The sequence below is a fragment of the Panicum hallii genome, chromosome 8 (genome assembly GCF_002211085.1).
Source record: "Panicum hallii strain FIL2 chromosome 8, PHallii_v3.1, whole genome shotgun sequence".
NCBI classification, from domain to species: domain Eukaryota; kingdom Viridiplantae; phylum Streptophyta; class Magnoliopsida; order Poales; family Poaceae; genus Panicum; species Panicum hallii.
In genome coordinates this window covers 24,999,175-25,022,981 of record NC_038049.1, presented here as the reverse complement: position 1 = coordinate 25,022,981, position 23,807 = coordinate 24,999,175, and the positions used below count along the sequence as shown (strand labels likewise).

General features: G+C 43.2%; 1 protein-coding gene across 1 annotated transcript; it reads left to right on the top strand.

The window, feature by feature from the left end:
- Positions 1 to 5,694: 5,694 nt before the first annotated feature.
- On the top strand, positions 5,695 to 7,312 carry LOC112903695. Its single transcript, XM_025972922.1, has 3 exons — positions 5,695 to 6,592; positions 6,673 to 6,791; positions 6,884 to 7,312. Exons 1-3 carry the CDS (start codon positions 5,695 to 5,697, stop codon positions 7,310 to 7,312), a joined length of 1,446 nt encoding a protein of 481 aa, XP_025828707.1.
- Positions 7,313 to 23,807: the final 16,495 nt, after the last annotated feature.

The following is a 23,807-nucleotide window of genomic DNA, read 5'->3' as shown; positions in this document are numbered from 1 at the left end:
TAGGTTCCTAGTATCCATGCATCTAAGGTTTCATTTCAACTCCTAGACTTAATGCAAGATATAATATATAAGTATAAAATTGTAGTAAATTGAAATACTGGGTTATGCACCGGGGCTTGCCTTCTTGAGCGGGCTAGGGTCAGTGATGTCAAAGACTTCCGAACTTTGGTTCGGGGCTTTAGTTAGGACCTCGGCGACGTTCGCAGGATCTTCAGAAAATCCTTGCTCGGGTTCCGGGACTAGTTCGTAGTCTCCGTCGTCGAGTGTCGCTGACTCTACATGATATACAATAATTTGACTTAGATGGTTCTTGAGTTAAGAGTTTTATCTCACGATAAAGTTGTAATCGAACAATTTGATATACACCATTTCATAAAGCAATAGGTTTAAATATAAACCTACTATTGGTATCCTAATTCAACTATCCTAATTAGTTGAATTAATTGAATTAGGTTACAAGTTTGATTTTTAATTTGAAATCCATAAGTGGGTTAGCCCTCTTCTAGTGGATGAGCTTACTGTGAATTTCTCATAATTTTCTGAAAATAGACACTAAAGTGTTTGAATTAAGTTCAAATTTCAAGTTTAAATGCAAACCTTAAGCAAAACAGTGTTGTAAAATTCCTAAAATATTTACTATGGACTACTCTATTACAGAACATCACATGGTAAAAAGATCTAAGCATGAAAACCTTAGTAACATGCTTGATTAAATTTAAATCATTTCAAGCTTGATTTGCATAAGTTTAAATTAATTCAAACTAGGGTTCAGTATTGTAGATGAAATTTTTACACAAACTCACTCATACCTTAAACAAGCTACTCACCAAAATTCACAGGAAACAAAGTTAACCTGCAAAAGTTACACTCAAGATACCCTTTTTCTAAACTTTAAAATAACTCTAAAAATGTTTGGTTTCAATATGAACTGTACTAACAAAAGTTGTAGAGCTAGATTTTAGGACTACAACAAAATTGGTTTGGCAAGTTTTGGATTTTTCTACAAATTCTTATGAATTTTACAAGTTGGCTGCTTTGAATGGGGGGTTCTGATTTTCTACAGAAAAGCCCCTGGAAAGATTCAAATCCTTGCAATTGGGTCCATGGCCGGGCTACACAGGAAAACCGATCGGTGCCAAATTCCGGCGAGGGGGCTCACCGGCGGTGAGGGGCAAGTGGAGGAAAAGGTTCAGGGGCTTACGGTGGTCATGGGGGTGGCCGGTGTTGGGGAAGAGAAGGGCTGAGGCGGCGGGTCGACAGCAAATAGATGCGGGCGGCGGAGGTCCGAGGGACGGCGTCGGCATTCCGGTGGCCGGAGGGCAGGAGAGCGGCGGGCAAGTGGCTAGACAGCTTCTACGTGATGATGTGGTGCTAGTGGGGTGCTTGGCCAGGGCTAAGAGGTGGTGGATCGACAGGACAACGGCGAGGCCGAGCGGCGGCGGAAGCTCGAGCTCACCGGTGCGGTGGTCCGGTCGTTCTGGTGCAAGAGAGCGAAATTGGGCAGGCAGCGGAGCACGAGTGGGTGGCGGGGGTGCTTCTAGAGCACTGGATCGGGGATGGGAAGCGGCGGAGGCGGCTGTCGACGGCGAGCCGAGGCTGCGGCGGGGCTCCGGCGAGGTGGAGAGCACGGGAAAGCGAAAGGCAGTGGAAATGCACGTGTGTGAGCGCAAGAGTGAGTCTGTGGGGAGCTCCAGGACGTGCTCAAGGTCCAGAAGAAGGTGAGGGAGTAGCTGTTGGCAACCGGCGCGAGGCGTGGCGGCTCGGGGCAACGGCGGCGCGACGTGGAGAGGCAGGGAGGGGTCCAGCATGGGGTGGAGAGCGGCAGCGCAGGTGCTGGGGCGGCATGTGGCGTAGAGGGAAGCGGCGTGGGGGTAGCAAGTGCTCTGCACATGGCCAGCGAGGGTGGCGGGGGTCGGGCAGAGTGGAAAATAGAGCAGAGGGGCTGGAGGTAGACGAAGGGGACTTAGTTGCAATTTCCCAAAAGTGCAGGGACTCCACTGTAAAGCCTAGTTAACTTTCAAACCATAGCTCAAATGGAAATGTGCCCAAAAGCAAAAGTGTAGAGTTTAGCAAGATCTACAACTTTACTTTAAGGTTCAGTTGCAATGGAGCTAAGGATTTGAAACTAGCATAAAACTTAGCAAAGTTTTAACCTTTAAAGAAATCCTATTTAAAATCTACACTACATTTGCATCCTTTGGGGTAGTTTCACCTCTATTTGCAATTTAAAAGTAAGTTCTTGACTTTTTGCAAAATAACCTTCATATGTTTTGATTTTACCTCCCATTCTCACCCATTTTGCACCACAGGACTTAAATTTTTCAGATTTATAAAAATATCCTTTTGCCTTCGCATTCAAATTTTTGCACACATACAAAAGATCAGACACACACACATTATACTAGAATCTAGTGTGTTTTTAAATACCTGAATGTCACAGCCTTCCCCACCTAAAAAGAACCTTGTCCCGAGATTCCGGAACAGGATGGAATTGATCGATCAGATTTGGGAGTTGGCTTGAAGGAAGTCTGGAAAGTTTCGCTAAAGATAGGATTTGGTTTCCCAAGTTGCTTCTTCTTCAGTATGATGATCCCACTGAATTTTGAACATCTTGATAGTCTCTCTTCTAGTACTTCTCTCTTTAGTGTCTAGCACTCTGATGGGATGTTCGGTATAAGTTAGATTAGATTCGATTTCAATGGATTGGGGATCGATGATCTTAGTAGGAACTTACACACTTCCTAAGTTGAGATATATGGAATATATTATGAATGGCCACTAATTGAGTAGGAAGTTGAAGATGATAAGCTACGGGTCCACAAATTTCGATGATCTCAAAGGGTCCAATGTATCGAGGAGCTAGCTTCCCTTTTATGCCAAACCGTTGAACACCTCGAGTTGGAGATACTTGAAGATACATGAAGTCTCCAACTTGGAATTGTAACGGTCTTCTTTGTATGTCAGTGTAGCTTTTCTGTCGAGATTGGGCTGCTTTCAGATTATTCTGTATAGTCTTCACCTTTTCCTCTGCTTCAGTGACAAGGTCGGGTCCAAAGATTTTACGCTCGCTGGTTTGTGACCAACTTAAAGGAGTTCGGCATCGGCGACCGTATAATACTTCAAACGGGGCCATCTTGAGACTTGTCTGATAACTATTATTGTAAGAAAATTCTGCCAATGACAAACATTTGTCTCAATTCTTGTCGTACTGAAGTACGTAGGCTCTAAGCATATCTTCTAGAATTTGATTTACTCTTTCCGTTTGTCCGTCTGTCTGAGGATGATATGCGGAACTTTAGATTAACTTAGTTCCAAGAGCGTGTTGAAGTTGCTCCCAGAACCGAGCGATGAATTGTGCTCCACAATCAGAAATGATCATCTTAGGCTTTGTTATCCTAAATGGAATTAAACGGCCGTTTAGACGGGTTTAAACGGTAAACGCGACCTCACCGTTCTGTTTAGGGCCTGGGCGAAAAAAATGGCTGACCGAAACGGAATGGTTGCTGTTCGTTTTTAAACGGTGTTTGGGCCGTTTCGGGTCCCGTTTTGGAGTTGGACCGGGCGCGGGAAAGTCACAGTTGGCAAGATCTTTCGCGGGCTGGCCCAAAAGCTAGCACGAGTGCACAACGCCCTCCCTTCACCCTTCTCCTAGGCCCAGCCGCCGCTCCCTTCTCCCGTCTCCCTTCTCCCAGCCGCCGCTCCCTTCTCCCTGCTCCCAGCCGTCGCTCCCTTCTCCCTTCTCCCAGCCGCCGCTCCCTTCTCCCTCCTTTCTCGGTCGCCCAGCTCGCCGGCCAGAGGCAAGGGCTCGCCCGGCAGGAGGAGGCAGGGGCTCGCCCGGCAGGAGGCGGAAGGGGCTCGCCCCGCAGGAGGAGGAAGGGGCTTGGCGCGGAGGAGGCAGGGGCTCGGCGCAGAGGAGGCAGGGGATCGGCGCGGAGGAGGAACGGGTTCCGCGCGGAGGAGGAAGGGGTTCCCGCGGAGGAGGAAGGGGTTCTCGCGGAGGAGGCAGGGGTTCCCCGCGGAGGAGGCAGGGGCTCGCCGTGGAGGAGGCAGGGGCTCCTCGCGGGGGAGGCAGGGGCTCGCTGTGGAGGAAGGTTCTCGGCACGGAGGAGGTAGGGGCTCGCCGGCAGGAGGCGCTAGAGGCTCACCCGCCTAGAGGAGGCCGGGATCCTCCATTGCCAGGTACGGCTCCTCCTTGCAATGCAATGCAATGTAGGTTGGTGATAGTTACAGAGTGATCAAACAATTCATGTTCTTGATGGATCTAGTGATCAAACAATTCATGTTCTGTTCTCTCAGAAAAGAGAGACTCTAGCATATATTCAAGCATTGGTGCTGTACTCACAAATTATATGTCATCTCATAGTTAGAAAATGAAGGTTCGACTAAGTCGAATTTGAAAATTCTGAACTAAATTTGTTAAGTTTTCACCTGCTCAGTACAGCCTTAAGTCTAAGCATTACTTTTCCATTTTGCAGTTGTAATATCAACAGCAAACCATGGTAAATGTTTCTCAGGATCCTATAGTCAACTCTGAAAATTCTTCTTTTTTTTTTGGAGTAGACGTAACTGGAAAACAGAGGTGACTTAGATGGTTGTACGAGAAGTCCTTTAAAAATTATGACCTATATTTGTAATAACTAATAAGAACCCTATATTTGTATAATTGCATACTAGCTCATAGCATGTCTTGATGTTCTTGCTCCTATTGCTTGCATGGAACCTGCAGGATGTCATCTGCTGCCTCGAATCCACGTAGCACTAATCTAGTGGACAAGCCAGCAGTTAAAAGGAATTCCGAAGACCTAGGGTGGGAGTATGGAACCCTTGTTAATCCAGCTGATTTGAATGTGATAAAGTGCAAGCTATGTCCTATGGTTGTGAAGGCAGGGATTTATAGGCTCAAGCTACATATTGCTGGCATAAAAGGCCAAGTCCGGTCATGCCCCAATGCAACTCCGGAGGATAGAGAGAAGTGCAAGAAAGCTATTGGAGACTCAAGGAAAGCTAAAATTGCTAGGCTATCAAAAAACAAGAGGTCATAGATGCTGTTGCGAATGAGATGGACACAGATGATGGCACGGGCCTTGATGATTTTGGCAGCTCTCAACCACGAGCAGTGGGTCCTATGGATAAATTTACAAACTCTCTTGACTCTAGTTCTTTGGGTTCCAATCAAAGAAACCTTCACCAGCCAAAAATTTCAGAACATATAATGAAAGAAAGGCGCACAAGTTGAAGAGATATATTGCAAGGTGGATTTATGTGCAAGGTAAATGGATAAATATTTGCTGGATGTTGTTATATTTAACTATTTAAGTATCTTGTTTGCTGCATTTGGAAAGAAATACCCTTGTACTTTAATTTTAGGAATACCTTTCAACACAATAAATTGTGATGAGTTTGATCAAGTGTTGGAAGCTGCTGGACGCTTTGGTCCAGGTGCAAAGAAGCTACTACATGAGGAAGTAGAGGATACAAAAAAGATAGTTAAAGATCAAGCTGAAGAATGGAAAAGAACTGGGTGCTCTCTAATGACTGATGCTTGGACTGATCAAAAGAGGAGGAGTATAATGAACTTGTGTATTAATTGTTGCATTGGAACATCTTTTGTTCAGTCAAAGGAAGTCTTAGCTGAGTCACACACAGGGGAATTCATTTTTGAGTTCGTGGACAACTTTATTGAGAAGTTTGGGGATGGCAAGAAGCACAATTGTGCAAGTGGTCACGGACAATGCTGCAAACAATATGGCAGCAAAGGATATGCTTTATGTCAAGAGACCCAATCTATTTTGGACTTCATGTGCAACCCACACTATAAACGTAGTGCTTGAAGGAATTAGGAAGATGAGAAAGTTCAAGAACACACTTGATTCAGCAAAAAGTCTAACCATCTTTATTTATGCCCACCACAAGACATTGTCTGTAATGAGGAAATTCACAAAGAAAAGAGACATTGTTAGGCCCGGTGTGACCAGATTTGCTTCCACTTTTCTCACTTTGCAAAGCTTGTATGAGAAGAAAGATCAGCTAAGGATGATGTCCCAAAGCGAGGAATGGGAGAAAATTAGCCATGTCAAGAAAAGTGCCAAAGGTGTACAAGCTACAGCCACATTAGTGAAGCCTAGTTTTTGGAATGGTGTTTCTCTTTGCTTGAGAGTATTTGAGCCGTTAGTTAACGTTCTTCGCATGGTTGATGGAGATACTAAACCATCAATGCCTTGGCTTTATGGTGAAATTCTTAAGGCTAAGGAAGAAATTAGAATAGCTGTTGGAAATCTGGACAAGAATGGGACTGGTTTGTACAAGAGCATAATAGAAATCGTGGATGAAAAAATGAAGAAACGGTTGGACTGTCCTATTCACATGGCTGCATACTGCTTAAACCCTTATTATAGCTACAGCAAGCCCTCTATCTTTCACAATGAGGATGTCATAGATGGGTTTTTTGCTGCTGTTGAAACATTCTACCATGGTGACTATGACAAGCAAAATCAAGTGCTCAATGAAGACTTCCACAAGTTCAAAGATAAAGCTGGACATTTTGGTAAAAATGTAGCTCAGTTGGGCTGCAAGGATTATAATTTCAGTCCAGGTATTTAAGTTATTTGCATCAAATTTGGTAGTTGGCTGCTCAGCCTTGTTGTATAAATCTTAAGTATTTTTCTTGTGCAGCTAAGTGGTGGGCAAATTATGGAACACAAGTTCCAACACTGCAAAAGTTTGCTATTAGAATCCTCTCTTTAACATCAAGTGCCTCGGGTTGTGAAAGGAATTGGAGCTGTTTTGAAGGAGTAAGTCTACAAAAATTTAGTTGATCATTTCAGCACGTGTCATATTTTTTCAGCAACACTAATTGCAGCTCAATGAATTTGATATATTGTAGATCCATACAAAGAAAAGGAATAGGCTCACATGTGAGAGGGTTGAACAACTTGTCTATGTTAGATTCAATCATCTTCATGCAAAGAGGAAAAATAAAGCTCAAAACAACAAAAGGGCAGACCTGCTTGTAGCAACCGAAGCAACCTTTGCTCAAGGATGGATGGCCCAAGGTGCAGATGAAGAGGGGTCTGATGTTGACCCTGTAATAGGTCTCACATGGAGATTAATTGCTGAGACGTGTGGTCCTGATGAGGTCACAAAACTTCGTAGGAGTGCAAGATTAGCTATGGAAAGAGAGATTGAAGAAGAGCCCTTGTCCGAAACTGATGGAGAGCCAATAAATGAGGAAGATATTGACTTTGAGTCGGACCAAGATGTTGTGATCACAACTGGTTATGAGCTAGAGGGGGAGGAAGACAATGACGGATGATGGGTTAAGCTAGAGGCTTTGACCATCATCCATAATTCCATATTACCACTATCTATTAATCTCTACCTACTGAACTTATGAACTATTGCTTTGTTTGTAAGAACCTATTTGTGGTGCTTGGTTTGTAAGAACTATCTATGTTTGTGCTTATCACTTATTTGCGGTGCTATATTATTTTATGTCATTTGCTGATTTTGAGCTGAATTGAGCATGTTTAATGTATTCTACTATTTAATCTTGTTCTTGTTCATATGCTGCCTGTAATGCACAATTATCTACACTTCTACAGTTCTACACCATACTCTAATAGCTGCTCCTTCTTTTTCAGGCACATATCTCAACTTGGGAGGATATCAAAATCAAAATCTTCAAGTTTACTTCACAAAAGGTTAGTAAAGTCCTCTTTAATCTTGCTGAAAACGGTGCTACAGTAGCAAACCGTTTAGGCCGTTTAATTTCCGTTTAAACACGTCTAAACCCGTCTAAACCCTAAACGGACCCTCGCCGTTCGTCTACCGTTTTCCGTCTAGGAAAACATTGGTCTTAGGTACTCCATGAAGATGAACGATTTGATCTAAATAGATCTCGGCATACTTTTTGGCGTTGTAGGTAGTATGCACGGAAAGAAAATGAGCGGTCTTGGTTAATCGATCAACAATTACTCAAATGGAGTCATGCCTTTGGGAGGTGTTGGGTAAGCCAACGATAAAATCCATGCTGATATCCTCCCACTTCCAGGAGAGAATGGGTAGAGGTTGGAGAATACCAGCCGTCCTTAGATGACTGGCCTTAATCCTTTGGCAAATGTCGCACTCCGAGACATACTTTGCGATTTCCCGCTTCATACGAGTCCACCAAAAGTTTTGTTTCAAATCCTGGTACATCTTGGTACTGCCGGGGTGCATAGAGAATTTGGACTGATGGGCCTCGTCCAATATCTGTTTACGAAGCCTATGGTCCTTGGGTACAACGATACGCTCGTTGAACCATAAAACTCCTTCATGATCTACTCGAAAGCACTGATACTTTCCTTCTCCTTGTGCTAACTTCTGCTTAATGATTCTAACCCCTTTGTTATGCTGTTGTGCTAGAATGATGTTATCCTTAAGTGTAACTTCGATAGAGAGATGGTTCAAGCTACCTTGAGGAATGATCTCTAGATTGAGCTTCCTCATCTCCCAACAAAGAGTCTCATTGAAAGCCTCTACTGACAAGCAAGAGCAATGTGCCTTGCGGCTAAGTGCATCCGCAACGACGTTGGCCTTGCCTAGATGATAGTGCACTTCTAGATCATAGTCTTTAATAAGCTCTAGCTAGCATCTTTGCCTCATATTTAAATCTGCTTGCGTGAAGATGTACTTGAGGCTTTTTTGGTCAGTATAGATATGGCACTTTGTACCCATCAGATAATGTCTCCAAATCTTAAGTGCATGGATGACAGCTGCGAGTTCAAGATCATGAGTAGGATAGTTCTATTCATGAGTCTTGAGTGCTCACGATGCATAAGCAATCACTCGGTTGTCTTGCATAAGGACACAACCAAGTCCGATTCACAATGCATCACAGTAGATGTCAAAAGGTTTTGAAACATCTAGTTGAGCTAAAACTGGGGCAGTAGTAAGATGTGTTCTGAGGGTATGGAATGCATCTTCACATTTCTGATCCCAGGAGAATCTAACTCTTTTCTTCATTAGTTCCGTCATAGGCTTGGCTATTCTGGAAAAGTCAGGAATGAAACGACGATAATAGCCAGCTAGACCAAGAAAACTGCGGATTTGATGGACTGATATAGGAGGTTTCTAGTCTAGCACTTCTTGGACTTTACTTGGATTAATGGATATACCGTCACTGGAGATAGTGTGACCTAAAAAATTAACGATATCCAGCCAAAACTCGCATTTGGAGAATTTGGCGTACAAGTGGTGATCTCTCAGTCTCTGAAGAACAATATGGAGATGGTTCGCATGATCTTCTGGATTTTTGGAATAAATCAGAATGTCATCAATGAAGACCACTACGAATTTGTCGAGTTCTTGCATGAAGACAGAGTTCATGAGATACATGAAGTATGCTGGGGCATTGGTAAGACAAAACGACATGACCAAATATTCATAGAGTCCATATCTGGTGGAAAAGGCTATTTTTGGAATGTCACTCGACCTGATCTTGATTTGATGATATCCGGAGCAGAGATCAATTTTAGAAAATACTTTAGCTCCGGCTAACTGGTCGAACAGAATGTCAATGCGGAGCAGAGGGATACTTGTTTTTTATGGTTACCGCATTGAGGGGACGATAATCTACACATAGCCTTAAGTTATTATCCTTTTTCTTCATGAATAGGGCAGGACAACCCCATGGTGAAGCACTTGGACGAATGAAACCCTTATCAAGGAGATCCTGGAGTTGGATTTTTAACTCTGCCAGCTCATTGGGTGGCATACGATAGTGCCTTTTAGAGATGGGGGCTGTGTCGGGTTGTACCTCTATAACAAACTCAATATCTCTATTCGGGGGCATTCCAGGCAAATCATCTGGAAAAACATCTGGGTATTCACAAACAATAGGGATGTCCTTTAACTTGATCCCTTCTATAGCATAGGCACAAGAGTTATTGCACTCCCGTTGTGGAAGATAGAGAACAGTAGCTTCATGGTCAGGTGAATCTATCTCCACAGCTCGGGAAAAGATATCTAATGACACTCGGTGCCTAGTCATCCAATCCATGCCTAGGAGGACATCCATTCCTTCTAGGTCCAATAACAGTAAATCCGTTTTTATCAAATTGCTACACAGCTAGATTGGCACCTTTCTATAAATTTGATTTGAAGAAATTCTACCGCCAGGAGTCGCTATCGTATAGGCTCCCCTAGTAGGATAGAGATCCAAGCCTATTTTTGTTCCACATTTTGAACTGATAAAACTATGGGTTGCACCAGAATCAAAAAGTATAATCACGGGTTGATGGTTTATAGCGAAAGTACCCGTCATTATTGGCGTACCCTCGGGAAGTTCGGATAGAGTCGTGAAGTTCACCCTTCCCTAGCGGACTTGTACCACCTACTTCTTGCCCTTGCCCTTGTTGTTCGGGTTGGACGTCTGCCCTTGGAAAGATCTTCTAGGTTGAGGGCAATCCTTGATGAAATGGGACGGGCTGCCGCAGTTGAAACAACGATTGGTGTTGTTTCCTTGATTGGATGGCGGAAAGCTCGGCCTTGGGCCTTGCTGCTGTTGTTGCTGGGGTTGTGGTGTCGGTGGCCGATTGAATTGAGCCTGCTGCGGTGGCCTGGCCACCCATCTACCTGGTAGATTGTTACGGGGCGGGGCTCAGGTAGCAGTGTTCTGGACCAACCGATACCTTGGCGGTTGCGCAGTTGAGGGTCCCGTGGGTGTCTTCCATTTCTTTTCAGCTCGGTGGGCTGAGATGCAATCCTCTTGGGTAATGGCTATATTGACCAATTCATTGAAAGTGTTGGTCTTTACCAGATTCAGCCGTTCCTTAAGCTTTGTGTTCAGGCCTTGACGGAAGCGATCCCGTTTACGGGTGTCCGTGTCCGCATGATAACCCGTGTACTGGCACAGGTGATTGAAAGCATGTGCATACTGCATGACAGTGCGGGTTCCTTGAGTCAAAATCAGAAATTCATTGAGTTTTCGCTCAATGAGTCCTTCTGGTATGTGGTGGCCCTGAAAGCGGTCCGGAACTCGTCCCAGGTGACAACATGACCAACCGGCTGCATGGCATAGTAATGGTCCCACCATATGCGGGCGGTGCCGCGAAGTTGTTGAGCTGCAAAGAGCGCCTTGTTCGCGTTTGAGCAGGGTGCAGACAACAATGCAAATTTGGACTCAATAGTACGGAGCCATGCGTCAGCGTCAAGGGGCTCGTCCGCTTTATGGAACAGTGGGGCTGAGTGCTGAGAAAATCTTGGTAACTAGCCGATGGGAGTTCATCACGACCTCGGGACTGGTGATGAAATTGGCCCATCTGAGCCTGTACGAGCTGGGTCAGAAGTTCCATCTATCAGGCCATGACTTCCGCTAGATTTGGCGGGGCTGGTGCCAGTTGTTGGGAGCCGCTCGCTTGGTTCGGCCGAAAACCTTCCGGGGTTCCACGCGTAGCTCCAACCATCTGAAACAAAGGAGATGCCCATTATTATCAACATATTCTTACTCCCATTTTCAGATGACATACTGTTGCTAGGTAGATATGTAAGTCACATATTCCGTTCAATCAACTCATTCCAGGTGCAAAGATATTAAAACAAGATAACAAAACACGAGGCTTAGATTACAAGGCAGACACTGCTTGTCCTTAACATATTACATCAGGATGGTTCGATTTGCTAGGGTCAACCCATATATACATATGCCACATATATTAAAACAAGTGGCTCTGGGTCCGGTAGACTACTCACTATCTATGTCACATCATTCTACACTAATTACATCTAAAAGATTGATGATTTGGATGAACTAGAAATCGTCGAGATTGCCTACGGAAGACTGGCTGCCGGAAGAGGAGTGATCTAGCTGAGGATTGGGTTCTAGGTCTCCATGCTCGGAGTTGAGATCAGAAACTCCTTCGATTTCCTTCGGTTCTTCTTCTTCGCCTTCAAGTGCTACAGGTACAGCAGGAGGTACTGGCTGTTGCTACAGTTCGTTGATGTGAGCATGGGCGTCGTCAACCTCAAGGATAAGGTCGTGGATTTGCTCCTGGAGGAACTCGATAATCATGTTACGTTGAGTGATGATTGCATCACTCTCATTGATCTGATCCTCCCGGTGAAGAATGGTCTCCTCTCGCGCTGCGATAATTTCCTCATTCTCTGTGACCAAGGCTTGAAGCTCTTCTATCTGAGTGACCTATCGTTCAACATTTCGATAGTGACCTTGAGCTATACCAGTCAACTGACCCATACCGCGGCGTAACAGGATCTGATAATGGTGCTAGACATTCATGAACCTGATGGTACCACGGAGTGTTTCTTCGGCTGAATCTCCCAACATGTGGCCATAATGGGCTATCCTGAAATTCCACTTAGGATCGCTAGAATCTATTGCGGGGAATAGGCCGATGGGATGCCCGGCAACCTCCATGGGATGCTGGTTGCAGAAAATGTGGATGGCCTCCAGAGCTGCGGTCTCAATGGTGTCGACGAGATGATAGCCAACCACATCGACCTTGATGGGCTACCACTGAGAACGAAAAGGATGCTGAGGCATAGTCATCTTGACTCTGCACCGGAGAACACCTTCCTCCCTATACTCCACTCCATCGTACTGTGGGGCTCGGTGTAGAAGAATAGCCTAAGTGATTCCCACAAGAGACGGGGAAAACCCTCCCAGTGCAAGGCATTGGTATGGAGATGCCCTGCATGATCCCAAGAGACATTTGAAGGAGCCGCCATCTGAAGCAAGAATTCAAATGGTGAGATTTTGAAGGATGCCAAAAACTCAACTAAGGCTACCACAAGGACCCTATTGAAACCATACTAAAGATAGACAACACTCTACATGCCCTTAAAAGAACAACACATTCAATGCACTCATTTCAATGGATAATGGATTATGCATGCATGTACTATTCGACCTCACAACCAAAACAATTGCCAAATATCTTCGGACTTACGTGGTTAATTCTGGTGGCATAACACATACGTCTCTCACTAATAACTACTCGATAAGTCCTATCCATCTTAACCTCTAAATCGTGGTTAGTGTACCTGCAGAAGACCACATTCATATAATATGAACCTTTCATGGCAGCACGACATGAAAGCGTCCCCCAAATAGTACTGTTTACTACAGAAACAATATCCGTACAATTTCCACCGTACGGACAACGTTAGCATACGTTACATCTGCAACGTATTCACGGGGGTACCGTATAAACGGGGATATGAATAGCGATCACCATACCCTGTGCCGAACCATATACTTCCAATATAATCAACTAATTCGTTGATATATTGGCAGCATCTCAAGTAATCCACTGCTTGAGAAACAGCGTTCGGTTCGCATCACCGACAGGAAGGCCAATCTCCCTCAGTTGGCTGAGGATTCTTACCTTCTTATCTCCATGTTGAGGAACACAACAACATCAATAACTTCTAAGGTTGGTTATGCTTGAAAGTAAGTTTTGACAGAAAGTAGTGCTGCAAGTTAGAGTGACTATACACATATATATACTAATAGCCACCTGATTACTCCCATAAAAACCCTTAGGGCTTTACGATCTAAGCACCAACCTTAACGAATCCAACGCATTTTGTAAAGGTAAACCTGCAGCTCTGATACCAGCTGTGGCAGAACTGTCTGAATTATTCCGGCTCAAGTGCGCTAGTCATCGCTTATACAGCTGATACTAACTCAATGTACTTTAAACGGAATAGCCCATTGGTCTGTCGGGTCTCCGCCTGATACAACCACAGTTCAACAGGATCGAAGCAGGTTTACCTCGCACGAAGGCGAGTTTACAATCACACAACAGCTCACCAACTTTTAATCCACAGACTATTAAACATTATTACAAACCGTTTCAAACTCAAGGTAAACTTATACAAACATTGTTTAAGAACCAAAAGCTATGCAAGCTTGTGCTAGAGTAACAGCGGAAGAAAATTAACACGCGACTACACATGTCACGAGAGTTGACATCACATTTAGCCCGAAACATGGTGTCATTCCGGAGGGTCACTGCCAGCCGGGGACGGATCCCACTCCACGGACCAGCCAAATGGAACAGAGATTGGCCATGCTGGACTATCCGTGGAGTTCTCAAAGGTCATACCTAAAAATAGACTAGCAAGACTGAGTATACTAATACTCAGCAAGACTTAACCGAGATTAGGTATACTTAGCCCATAACAAGACCATGAAGGATTGTGATGTGGCAGAACCAACCTGAATTATACCGGCTCAAGTACGCGAGTCCACTTCCGAGGGCTCCAACGTGCTTCAAACGGTATAATCCCTTGGCCTGTCGGGTAACGTCCCGATAAACCACCGATACACAGGATCAAATAAGGTTACCTCATACGAAGGTGAGTCCAGAGATACAATCACCATCACATTTTACATCACAGAGGAAATTACGTTACAAGGGTTTCCAAAAGAGGTACGAAGATTTAAATTCAGAGAAAAGATTACAAGCTGTTAAAACTATGGTTTTTAGCAGCGGAAAACATATGCGATGATTTCAACTCGTCGTTAAGACGGATGTCATGCTAAGCCTGAGCACGACATCGCTCGATATCACCAGTGCTGGCCGGGGATGGATCCCATTCCACGGACCAACCTTCTGAAAGAACACAGGGCCAGGGCAAGGGAAGAGTAGGGTCTTCCAGACATTACCTGCAAAACATATAACTAGCAAGGCTGAGTATACTAATACTCAGCAAGGCTTACCCGGAATTGGGTATACTTAGCCCATAACTAGACTCATGAAAGCTTATAATGGTTCTGGGTTTAGTTTCAGCTGAAAAGCAACAAAGAGTAGATCCTTAACATCAAGTTTTAGCTTTCAGATTCTAGTTAATTATCCATTCTAGGTAGGTAACATATCAAATGCAAACCACAATTTCGTGCAAACTCCGTGCAAACCAACTAACAAAAGTTACAAAAAAAATTTCAGAAAAATTTTATATATACTTCATTGCCTACTCGACCACTCTATAAAATTTCAAGTTCAAATTCATCATACTTTAAGAGATACAAAAAAGAGAAAATTTAGTAGAATTTACTTTTTTTGTATCTCAGAATTTTTCTCTTTTTTATATCTCTTAATATATGATGAATTTGAATTTGAAAATTTGTACAGTGGTAGAGTAGGCAACGAAGTACATCTATAATTTTTTTGAGAATTTTTTATAACTTTTGTTAGTTGGTTTGCACGGAGTTTGCACGAAATTGTGGTTTGCACCTGATATGTTCCCTTCTAGGTAAGCACCTATAACTAAGCAAGCATGGTATAATCTTTGGTCAAACATCATCTTTGATAACCATAATATTGCTCTTGTTACTCTATGTGGAAAAGGGATCAAGCAGTCTCAATCTTCGTGAGAAGCGGACGATTCGAATCGAATTTAACCTTGCAAGGTAAACCTAACTCACACGCTTGGAACATCCAACGACAGCTCCGAAGCAACCGTTTGCCTTTCATTCCGACTCGTGGATCAGATCCACCACAAGCGACTGCAGGAACATACGCACACCCAATGTGTGCAGGACATACGTCTGTAGCGCGACTACAAAACCCGTATTCCTGGTTGCCCTTGCAACACGTATTTCCCCAGTCGAACCAAGTAACCAAAAGAACCAAATACATGTGGTGGGAGGTATGTCCACTCCTCGGGCCGATTGGCTACTAGGCTTACCGCTTACCCATAACTCATGGTATGTGGCTAGTACTTTCAAACACTTAACCCGCACTTCCACACACTGCGACCTTATCAGATTCATCAACACAGACGGGGTATCATCTTAACCATGATACCGCACAAAACTCCCGTCCGGCATCCTTATAGTGATAACGGGAATGTAATCATTACAACTCCTATATCGCGCGAGTGACAGGAAATCACTCGACTTCTACCGGCCCTATTAGCATAGCAGCTAGTCGGACTCAAATGCTAGTATTCATCACATTGGTTTCTAGGGAAATGCAACTAGTGTTTCAAGCAATTCCTAAGAACTTAATGCATAGAATACATAAATAGATATAGATTGCAGTATAATTTAAAATAGTGGGTTATGTCCGGGGCTTGCCTTTACTGGTGAGGCTGGGGTTAGTCAAGTTAATAACGTCCGAACTTTGGTTCGGGCCTTCAGAGAATTCCTTGACGAAGTTCTTAGGGTCTTCAGAATAACCTCCTTCTGGTTCCGGGATTAACTGATAATTTCCGTCGGCGGGAGAGATGAGTCTACATGATATGCAAGATGAAGTTCAATGGATGCACACACTTTCATCTTAATTCATGGTAAAGTTGCAATCCAAAAGCTAACACTCAAGCACTTATGGTATAAGAAACCTAAGTTTTGCATCATAAGCATTGACTCATGATTAAAACATTAGTTTAATTGAAGATAAAAATTAAGCATTCAAGTTTAAATTTAATTCAAATTGAATGTGAACTCTAGATAATTAGGGTTATAAAGTTTTGAAAACTTAAATATAGATCAATTACATATTTAAAGATTTTGACCAAAAGATTTAATTAGATAAGCTTTACTGAAAAGATTTAGTTGATTGTATTATAAATAAATTGAATTAATCCAAGATAAATATTAAAACATCAATTAGAATTAAATTCAAATTTAGATTTGAATTTAAACTTTTTGAGTAAAGAATTTTATAAGATTTTGAATATTTAAAACAAATAGATTACTTTATAATTCATGATTAAGAGATTTAATTGATTAAAGTTTAAAAGGTATGCTTAGCAAATTTTTGCTTAAGATAATTCAAGATGGTTATCTTAAAAGAAATTATATTATATTATGAGTTTAGATTTGAAGATTTTATATCACTTTATATGTCCTATAGAAATTTGTATATCAAAAATTATGATCACAGAGTTAACCTTATAGGGTAAAGATTGGAATTACGGATAAGACATTACATTTTTATGTCTTAGATTCAATATAGATTCAAAACTATTTGGTTTCAAGTCAAACTCATTTAATGGAAGTTATAGAGTTCAAAACCTAATTTCAAACAAAACTGGTTTTGTAATTTTTGGAATTTTCTACAATTCTCTATTGAATTTACAAGTCAAAAATAGCACTCACATGAAATAACGAACACCCATTCACTTCTATTCTAAATACAATACATACTATCTATTTTCACAGCATGGTCATAAAACAAAAGTGATAGAATTTGAAATAAATATTCAAATACAACTGGTTTCATATTTTTTTGAATTTTCTACGATTTTCTAGGAGTTTTCCAAGTTCAGCACATTAGAAAAGGGAAAGAAACTGAAATCTTTCATTCAGACCCTTATAAAGAATCGAATTTTCGCAGGCAGGTCCTCCTGCCATTGCCGGCCGGGGCAAGCTCTGTTCCAACCCGATTCCGGCGATGCAGTAGTGAATCCGCAAGGGAAAGGGGGTGGGAAGCGAGAGGGCACCGAGACACACCCGATTGCGGCCTTAGCCGGGCTTGAGGCGGTCGGAACAGGGGCCGCCGGCGGGAGGCAGAAGGAGCAACGGCACGGTGGCGCGGGGAACTGGATTGCAGCGTGGGAGGGGTACAACGGAGTGGGGAAACGGCTTCTATAGGTCCCGGGGGTGCTATTTATAGGAAAAGGAAGGGGAGAGAGGGGCGCACGGCCGGGGAACGACGGCGGCGTGGAGGAGCAGTACTGGCAGCGGCGCTGGGCGTGCTGGGAACGCGAGGATGTGCCACGGGGGCGGGCTAGGGCGAAGGGGCAGGCCTAGGGCGGCGCCTAGGAGAGAGGGGGAAAGGGGGGGCTGCACTGCCGGCTTGAATTTCAAGAATTGCGGCGCCGGAACAGTGAAGCAGGGGAGCAGAGAGGGTTATCCAGAGGAGGAAGAAGAATAGTAGAGCGCCAAGGACCTGCTTGTGATTTGCAAAAACTTCAAGGGTCTGAAAGTAAAACCAAAATTACCCACTGATACAGGGCTCTAATGGAGAAATGACCAAAATGAAAGTTGTACAACTTTTCAAGCTCTATAACTTTACTTTAGGGTTTGAATTCAAAAACTCAAAGCATGCAACTTTATTTTGAAACTTTGAACTAACTAAAAATTTTTTTAAAGATTTGTCCTTGTTACATATTTTACACACAACTTGGGCCTAAATGCAAGTTTCCAGGTGAGTCATGATGACTTGCATTCTTATAATTTGGCCCCTAGTAACTTTTGAAAATTACTTTTGTAACTCGTGCATTCTGCACAAAAGGACTCATATTTTTATAAAATTACACATAGGGTCTTATTTCTACAAATACATTCAACCTTTATACAAATCAACACATACATTACATATTATGGTACAATTTGACACCTAGGGTGTCACAGCCCTCCCCCCTAAAAAGAATCTCGTCCCGAGATTCGAAGGCAGAAAGAATCAGACGATTAGGTCTGGGGATTGGCTTTGAAGGAAGTTTGGGAAATTTTGTTGAAGATAAGATTCTGTTTCCCAAGTTGCTTCTTCTTCGGTGTGGTGATCCCATAAAATCTTGTACATCTTAACTGTCTTTCTTCTGGTGGCTCTTTCTTTGGTATCCAAAATTTGAATAGGTTGCTCGGTGTAAGACAGATCAGGCTCAATCTCAATGGCGGTGGTTTCAATGATCTCCGTAGGTACTTTAATGCATTTCTTGAGTTGAGAGACATGGAAGACATTGTGAATGGCAGCCAATTGAGATGGAAGGCGAATTTTGTAAGCCACAGGGCCACAGACTTTAAGGATCTCAAAGGGTCCAACATACCGGGGTGCTAACTTTCCTTTTATGCCGAAACGTTGGACACCTTTGGTAGGAGATACTCGGAGATAGACAAAATCTCCTACTTGGAACTGCAAAGGTTTCCTTCTTTTATCTGCATAGCTTTTCTGTCTGGACTGAGCTGTTCTGAGATTGGCTTGAATAACCTTGACCTTATCTTCGGCTTCTACAACCAGATCGGGTCCGAAGATTTTGCGTTCACCGGTCTGAGACCAATTCAGAGGAGTTCGGCATCTTCGACCGTATAACGCCTCAAATGGAGCCATCTGAAGACTAGATTGATAGCTGTTGTTGTAAGAGAATTCGGCCAAGGCAAGACATTTGTCCCAGCTTGTACCATAATGTATAACACAAGCTCGGAGCATGTCCTCCAGTATTTGGTTGACTTGCTCAGTCTGTCCATCAGTTTGGGGATGATATGCAGAGCTTCGAATTAGTTTAGTTCCAAGAGCAAACTGTAACTGTTCCCAGAAGCGTGCAATGAATTGGGGCCCTCGATCAGAAATAATGGTTTTAGGGACACCATGCAACCGAATAATTTGATCCAGATAGACTTCGGCATACTTCTTAGCTAAGTAAGTGGTATGCACGGGAAGAAAATGAGCTGTTTTGGTAAGTCTATCAATGATTACCCATATGGAGTCATGCTTTTGAGATGTTTGGGAAGACCAACAATGAAATCCATACTGATGTCTTCCCATTTCCATGACGGAATGGGAGTGGCTGAAGTGTACCAGATGCTTTGAGATGATTAGCTTTGACTCTCTGGCATGTATCACACTCGGATACATATTTAGCAATTTCTCTTTTCATTCTGGTCCACCAAAAATTCTGTCGTAGATCTTGATACATTTTGGTACTACCAGGATGAATAGAGAACTGGACAGATGTGCTTCATCAAGGATTTGCTTGCGAAGCTGATGATCTTTAGGTACAACAATTCGATTGTTGAACCATAAAGTTCCTTGATGATCAGTGTGAAAACACTTATATTTAGCTTCTCCCTGTGATAGCTTAGTTTGATATTATTGATACCCTCATTATGTAGTTGAGACTTGATAATTTTATCTCGAAGGTATTCTCGATGGATAAATGATTCAGACTACCTTGAGGAATGATTTCTAAATTGAGTTTTCTCATCTGATTGCAGAGAGTGTCACTGATGGTTGTTATGGACAAACAGTGACAACGTGCCTTGCGGCTAAGGGCATCTGCAACCACGTTGGCCTTGCCAGGATGATAATGTACCTCAAGATCGTAGTCTTTAATCAATTCTAACCAACGCCTTTGCCTCATATTCAGATCAGCTTGAGTGAAAATATACTTGAGGCTCTTATGGTCAGTGTAGATGTTACACTTAGCACCCATAAGATGATGTCTCCAGATCTTGAGAGCATGAATAACCGCTGCTAATTCAAGATCATGAGTTGGATAATTTTGCTCATGATTTCGAAGTGCTCTAGATGCGTAAGCGATGACTCGGTTGTTTTGCATAAGAACACAACCAAGGCCAGTTCCAGAGGCATCGCAATAGACATCAAAGGCTGAGTATTATCCGGCTGAGCTAATACTGGAGCAGTTGTCAAAAGTCTTCTCAAAGTGTGGAATGCTTCATCACACTTAGTATCCCAGCAGAACTTAACTTCTTTCTTCAGTAGCTCAGTCATTGGTTTAGCTATCTTGGAGAAATCTGGAATGAATCGGCGATAATATCCTGCCAATCCAAGGAAACTCCGAATCTGATGGACTGAAGTTGGGGGCTTCCAATCCATAACTTCCTGGACTTTAGTAGGATCAACCGATATGCCTTCACTAGAGATAGTGTGTCCCAAAAATTTCACACTATCTAGCCAAAATTCACATTTCGAAAATTTGGCATAAAGGCGATGATCACGTAGTCGTTGAAGCACGACACGTAGATGATTAACATGGTCTTCTTTAGTCTGGAATATATCAGAATATCGTCGACGAAGACCACGACGAATTTGTCAAGTTCCGGCATAAAGACTGAATTCATAAGATACATGAAATATGCCGGTGCATTGGTAAGCCCAAATGACATAACCAATATTCATAAAGTCCATATCTGGTTGAGAAGGCCGTTTTTGGAATGTCGCAAGGCCTAATCTTGATCTGATGATAACCAGAGCGTAAGTCAATTTTTGAGAAGACCTTAGCTCCAGCTAACTGATCAAATAATATGTCAATGCGGGGAAGAGGGTACTTATTTTTGATGGTGACCGCATTGAGTGGACGATAATCGACACATAGCCTTAGGCTATTGTCTTTCTTCTTTACAAAGAGAGCAGGACAACCCCAAGGTGACGCACTTGGGCGTATGAAACCTTTATCAAGGAGATCTTGGAGTTGGATTTTTAATTCAGCCAATTCATTTGGAGGCATGCATACGGCCTCTTCGAGATAGGAGCTGTGCCTGGTTGGAGTTCAATAATAAACTCAATATCTCTGTCAGGTGGCATTCCCGGCAAGTGTCTGGAAAGACATCGGGATACTCACAGACTATTGGGATATCTTTTACTTTGACGTCTGTGATGGCATAAGTGCAAGAGTGCAAATACTCTTGCTGAGGCAGATAGAGGATAATAGCTTCTTGATGTGGTGAGTTAATCTCAATAACTCGGGAGGAGATGTCTAACAGCACTCCATGTTCTGTCATCCAATTTGTCCCGAGTATCACATCAATACCCTCTAGTTTTAGCAGTACTAAATCAGTTTTGATTAGTTTACTGCCGAACTGAATTGGCACACTTTTAACCATTTGGTTAGAAGTAATCTTTCCTCCAGGGGTAGAAATCATATATGACCCCTTAATAGAGCAAAGATCAAGTCCTATTCGGGTACCGCAGTTGTTACTGATGAAACTATGAGTTGCTCCAGAATCGAATAATGTGACAACTGGTTTATGATGTATAAAGAATGTACCCGACATAATAGGAGCTCCATCCGGAAGTTCTGCAAGGGTAGTGAAATTGATTTGTCCTTGCCGAACTTGCATCATCGGCCTCTTACCCTTATTCTGATCATTCTGACTGGAACTCTGCCCTTGATTAGGTTTCTTGAGTTGCGGACAATTTCTAAGGAGGTGATCCGTACTTCCGCACTTTAAACAACAATGAGGGTTGCTTTTTTTTCGAGCTTGTTGAATATTCAGCCGCGGGCCAAGTTGTTGTGGTTGTTGTGGAAGTACAGAAGGTTGATACCCTTCTTGCTGTTGAGGCGGCCTAAGAACCAGTCTGCTGATTGGAGCATTTCGTGGTGGTGCTTCAAACAATATATTCTGATCATTTTGATACCACGAGGGTTGAACACTCGTGGATCCAGTGGAAATCCTTCGCTTCTTTTCGGCACGGTGTGCCGTAATGCAATCCTCCTGAGTTAGTGCCATGTTGACCAACTCGCTGAAAGTATTTGCCTTGATAAGATTCAGATGTTCCTTGAGCTTAGTATCCAAACCTCGACGAAAGCGATCCTGCTTCTTGGCATCACTATCAGCATGATAGCCCGCATACTGGCACAGGTGATTAAAAGCCTGTGCATACTGCAGTACAGTGCGGGTGCCTTGGGTAAGTGCCAAGAACTCATTCAGTTTCCGTTCCACCAGCCCTTCAGGTATATGATGTGCCCTGAAGGCATTACGGAATTCTTCCCAAGAGATGACATGACCATCAATTTGCATAACACAAAAAGTATCCCACCAAATACGGGCAGCTCCATGTAATTGTTGGGCAGCAAACCGAGCCTTGTTGGAGTCCGCACATGGAATCGTAAGAAGAGCAAACTTAGATTCAATGGTACGGAGCCAAGCATCAGCATCCAAGGGTTCCTCCGCTTTGCTGAACAGCGGGGGCTGAGTATTGAGGAAATCTTGATAGGTTGCTGCCAGGGGTTCGTCACGACCTTGTGACTGCTGGTTTTGTTGCTTCTGCTGTGCTTGAACCAACAGATTGAGAAGTTCAGTTTGCCGAGCCATAGCCTCGGCTAGATGGGAAAGTGATGGGGATGGTGGTTGAGAATTACTGGATTGACCTGCCCGGAAACCTTCCGGGGTTCCACGTGTGGCCCCAACCATCTGAAACAAGAATTTAGATGATAAAATTTATTTACCCTGCTGAAGGCTTACAAGGTAAATAGGATGAGACAATTGATTTTTGATATAGCAAGGATTGGAAAGCAGGAAGATACTTAAGAGACTTAATCAACACTACTACAAGAATCCCGCTAACCACACCAAAGATCAACATTCTACCACACATCCTTAGAGGAACCAAAACACACATGATGCATTTAATGATGGGTTATGCATGTACGCTCTACTCGTCCTCACAAACCAAAAACAACTGCCGAATATCTTCGGACTTACGTAGTTAGTTTCGGTGGCATAGTACATACGTCTCTCACTATTATCTAGTCGATAAACCCTATCTGTCCTAGTTTCGTATTCGTGGTTAGTGTACCTGCAGAAAACCACAATATATATCCAATGAACCTTTCATGCCAGCATGTCATGAAAGCGTCCCCAATCATTACTGTTTACTATAGAAACAGCATCTGTACTATTACCGCCGTACAGACAACGTTAGCATACGTCATCGAAACAACGTATTCACGGGGGTACCGCAAAATGCGGGGATATGAACAGCAATCGCCATATCCTGCGCCGAACCATATACTCCCAATGTAGTCAATCGAGATTGGTACATTGGCAGCATCTCAAGTAGGCCACTGCTTGAGAAACAGCGTTCGGTTCGCATCACCGACGGGAAGGCCAAACTCCCTCAGTTGGCTGAGGATCCTTACCTTCTTACCTCACGATCGAAGATGTCGTTACAGAAAGTAAGGTTGGGTTGTGCATGAATTTAAGTTTTGACAGAAAGTAATGCTGGTAGTTAGGGTTATATACATATATAGCCACCTCTATTTCCCTTATAAACATTACCCTAGGGCTTTACGTACTAAGCACGATCCTTAACGAATCCAACGTAATTTTGCCAAACCTT

What these genes read in the sequence shown, in the direction of transcription:
- LOC112903695 (XM_025972922.1), top strand. Translation starts at nt 5,695, where the DNA reads ATGGCAAGAAGCACAATTGTGCAAGTGGTCACGGACAATGCTGCAAAC. An exon ending in GGATTATAATTTCAGTCCAG is followed by an intron (nt 6,593 to 6,672) that starts GTATTTAAGTTA and finishes TTTCTTGTGCAG; the next exon opens with CTAAGTGGTGGGCAAATTAT. An exon ending in ATTGGAGCTGTTTTGAAGGA is followed by an intron (nt 6,792 to 6,883) that starts GTAAGTCTACAA and finishes GATATATTGTAG; the next exon opens with ATCCATACAAAGAAAAGGAA.